The 2,966-nt window shown below is 39.4% G+C and overlaps 2 pseudogenes across 2 annotated transcripts in view; both read right to left on the minus strand.

The window, feature by feature from the left end:
• Window positions 1-417: 417 nt before the first annotated feature.
• TEOVI_000122600:pseudogene lies at window positions 418-1,788 on the minus strand (annotated as a pseudogene). Its single transcript has one exon. A coding segment is annotated over exon 1 (1,371 nt).
• A 1,114-nt stretch (window positions 1,789-2,902) lies between these two features.
• TEOVI_000122700:pseudogene overlaps window positions 2,903-2,966 on the minus strand; it is a 1,388-nt pseudogene continuing 1,324 nt past the window's right edge. The window contains 2 exon segments of the mRNA in view: window positions 2,903-2,953; window positions 2,956-2,966. The exon segment at window positions 2,956-2,966 is cut by the window's right edge and continues 52 nt beyond it. Coding sequence covers window positions 2,903-2,953; window positions 2,956-2,966 — 62 coding nt within the window.

Here is a 2,966-nt window from a genome sequence, read left to right on the forward strand (position 1 = left end):
TGCTCTTATTATAATATTAGTATATACTCACACATTAACACTTTTCTATCATTATCATTACAATTAGTAAAACTCTAACTAAGACTCATATAATAAACAAAATTAAAATATCACTCATTTTATTTATACTGCATCATCGTACTACCTTCTACCCACAGAGCACTTTTACACTAAATTTCGTTTTTTCTAGTTTTCTAAAAATTCACTAACTTTCATTATTTTAATCAAAAAGTGTTAAAAAGTATCAAACTTTAGAAACTTTTAGGAAGCTTTCTCCAAATATCAAATTTCATAAATAAAATAAGATGGACCAAACATCTTTTAAAATTTTTATAATAGAAGAAAAAACGCAAGCAAAAGAGGGGCCTTGTTGATGATAAAAAAATTACTTCATGTGGTGTTTGCATTTGTTGCTGCCCCTGTTTCTTTAACTTGTTCTATGCATTTTTTATCTTTTATTGAGCACCCATCTTCTGTTTTGCACTTATTTTTGACGGTTATCGCTGCTCTTTTGTCACTTATTTCTTTTATCACTTCAGGACTGCTTGTTGCAGTTGTTTTCTCCCTTGAGGCTATGAGCTGTTTGCCTTGCAAAAATGTTAGCACTGTTGCAGCGCCGTCGCTCCCTGTCGTTTCGAATATCGTGTTGTCGAATGTCGTTTCTCTTACTTTCAGATTGAGTGGCGCCTTGTCGATTGAACCTGTTATTTGTGCTGTGAACGCGTTTTGGTTGCTGCCGAGGTAGGTGTCTGTTATTCCCTTTTTTGACTGCGGCTCTGTTGGTGCTTTGCCACCTGGGTTTATCAGGTCCGTTAGAGCCTGCAGTGGTTTGTCGTTTGCTCTAACCGTTGCCCATGATATTCGGTGTATTGGCGTATAAGTGGGTTTTTTGAGCTGAAGGATGCTGCATAGTGCATTGCCTAGAGTATCCTTTTCTTATTCTGTGTATAGATGTGTTGCGCTGACCTTGGTGCACGTGGCTTTGTCCACATCTTTGAACAGCTGCACGTCAACGGCCTGGTAGTTCGTTGTTTTCTTGCTTAGCTTCGTTGCCATGGCGTTGTCTTGGTTGCCTCCAAAGTCGTTGCCTTGCTCTATGCATGCTCCATGTTGCGTGGCTGATGCAGTTGGTGTTGTTGTTACTGTGCCTTTGCAATGTTTTGTTACTGTGAACATTGTTGGCGGCTTTGCAAGGTCGACCAATTTGATTTTCGTGTGCTTGGTCGGTTCTATGTCCGCTGCTTTTACGCCACCGGTTTCAGATTCAAGTGTGCAGTTCGTTGTATCTGCTGTGAAGGATGCTGTGCTTGTGCACGTTGTCATTCCTGTTACGCTGCTTAGTGATTGTCCAGACTGGGCTTCAGAACTAGAGACTTTCGCCGTCTCCGGCTGTGTTTTGTGTAATGTCAGCATAGTGGCTTCCTGCTGCTTGATTGCTCGGAAGGCTCTTTCGTATACTTGGTGCGCTTCAGTGGTTTGGCTGTCCAGCGTCTGTAGGTCGGCTTCGGTTACCGCCGACATTGCAAGGAAAGTGATTTGAGTCGCCTTGTCCTGGCTAAAAGCGGCTTTTATTATGTAAGCTAATGCTGCTTGTATGGCTTGCCGGCGGATCGCTATTGCAGAGGGCCGAGATTTCTCTAGCTTGTTTGCCAGCTTGTGAAGGTGCTGCACCGCGGTGCAAGCAGTTGATACTGCCTTCGTCACCGTGTCCTCGATTTCTACGGCGCCTACAGACAAGATACTGAGAAGTGACATAACAAATGCGTGCCACAGGCTTTGTGACTTCATTTTTCTATGCTGTTTTGCTTTGGCTAGACACAAACTGTGGTTTTGTTGCTTGGCTTGTGTCTGACTGCCTTATATGGTGTCGGTATATGAAGGAAGTGGTAAATAGACACCTGTCTTTATTAAGTATGCATTCCTTCGTATTTTGTGTTGTTTCCTAATTGTTTTAAGTTGCTTCGCTTCACAATATTGACCTGTATTTAAATCCTTTGCCTCCTTTTATTCACTATGTCAAAACCTTTCATGCGAAACTCTTTACCTTGATTGACATATCCTGCTGTTGGTAAAACTTGCAAGTGCTTCACGGCCATTCTGCATTTCCCCCTCACCACCTTCAGTGCTTATCGTCTTGCGCCACCATCAGATTAAGCACCACCTCCGTAACCGCCTCTTCCTTCGTACCAAACCATTTTCTAATAAAATATAGAGCAGAATCGGGTCATTTTCATTAATAAGGTTCTTCTGTCCTGTGTTTGTCAATCTAGTACACTGTTATTTTATTCTTTTTTTTTCATTTTTTCGCCTGATTTCGCTTTTCTGTTAGTAAAGTACAGACCGCATTTATCCTGTATAGTGAACTCTGTTTGTCCATCATTTCCTTGTGCATAATAATGCCCACCTCTGTGCCTGTGTGGGAAAATACACATATTCTATCTACTTTTCTATTTTCCTTCCTGAATTTCTTCTATAATAATATTCCGCATACTCTCTATCTTGCTCATTGTTTCTTCTAACTCACTCGCTTTCATATAATCTTTTCCATCGTTTAAACTTCTCGTATTTTTCTCTTCCACTTAGTCTTTACCATAATTACTTCTCTTTTTATTACATTAGTATGCACACACTCCCAACACTTCCCTATTATCGCTGTTAATATCACTATTACTATAATAACCATATCATCTATCCATAAAATAAACAACATAAAACAAATTAAAATATCGCTCATTTTTCATACCGTGCCACCCTACTAATTAACACCTATAAGCAACTTTCACACAAAAATTTTATATTTTCAGTTGTTGAGAAAGTGTTAAAATATGGCAAAAATAGCTAAGTTCATAAATTATATAGAGTTTCATAAAACTGAGCAGAATTATTTTAGAATATTAGAATGCTAGAAATCAAGCAAAACTAACACAGCAAACGCCTGAGGAACAGAAACTCTCAATTTTCCAGAA

This window comes from Trypanosoma equiperdum (assembly GCF_001457755.1).
Source record: "Trypanosoma equiperdum strain OVI genome assembly, contig: ctg_327, whole genome shotgun sequence".
NCBI lineage: Eukaryota > Euglenozoa > Kinetoplastea > Trypanosomatida > Trypanosomatidae > Trypanosoma > Trypanosoma equiperdum.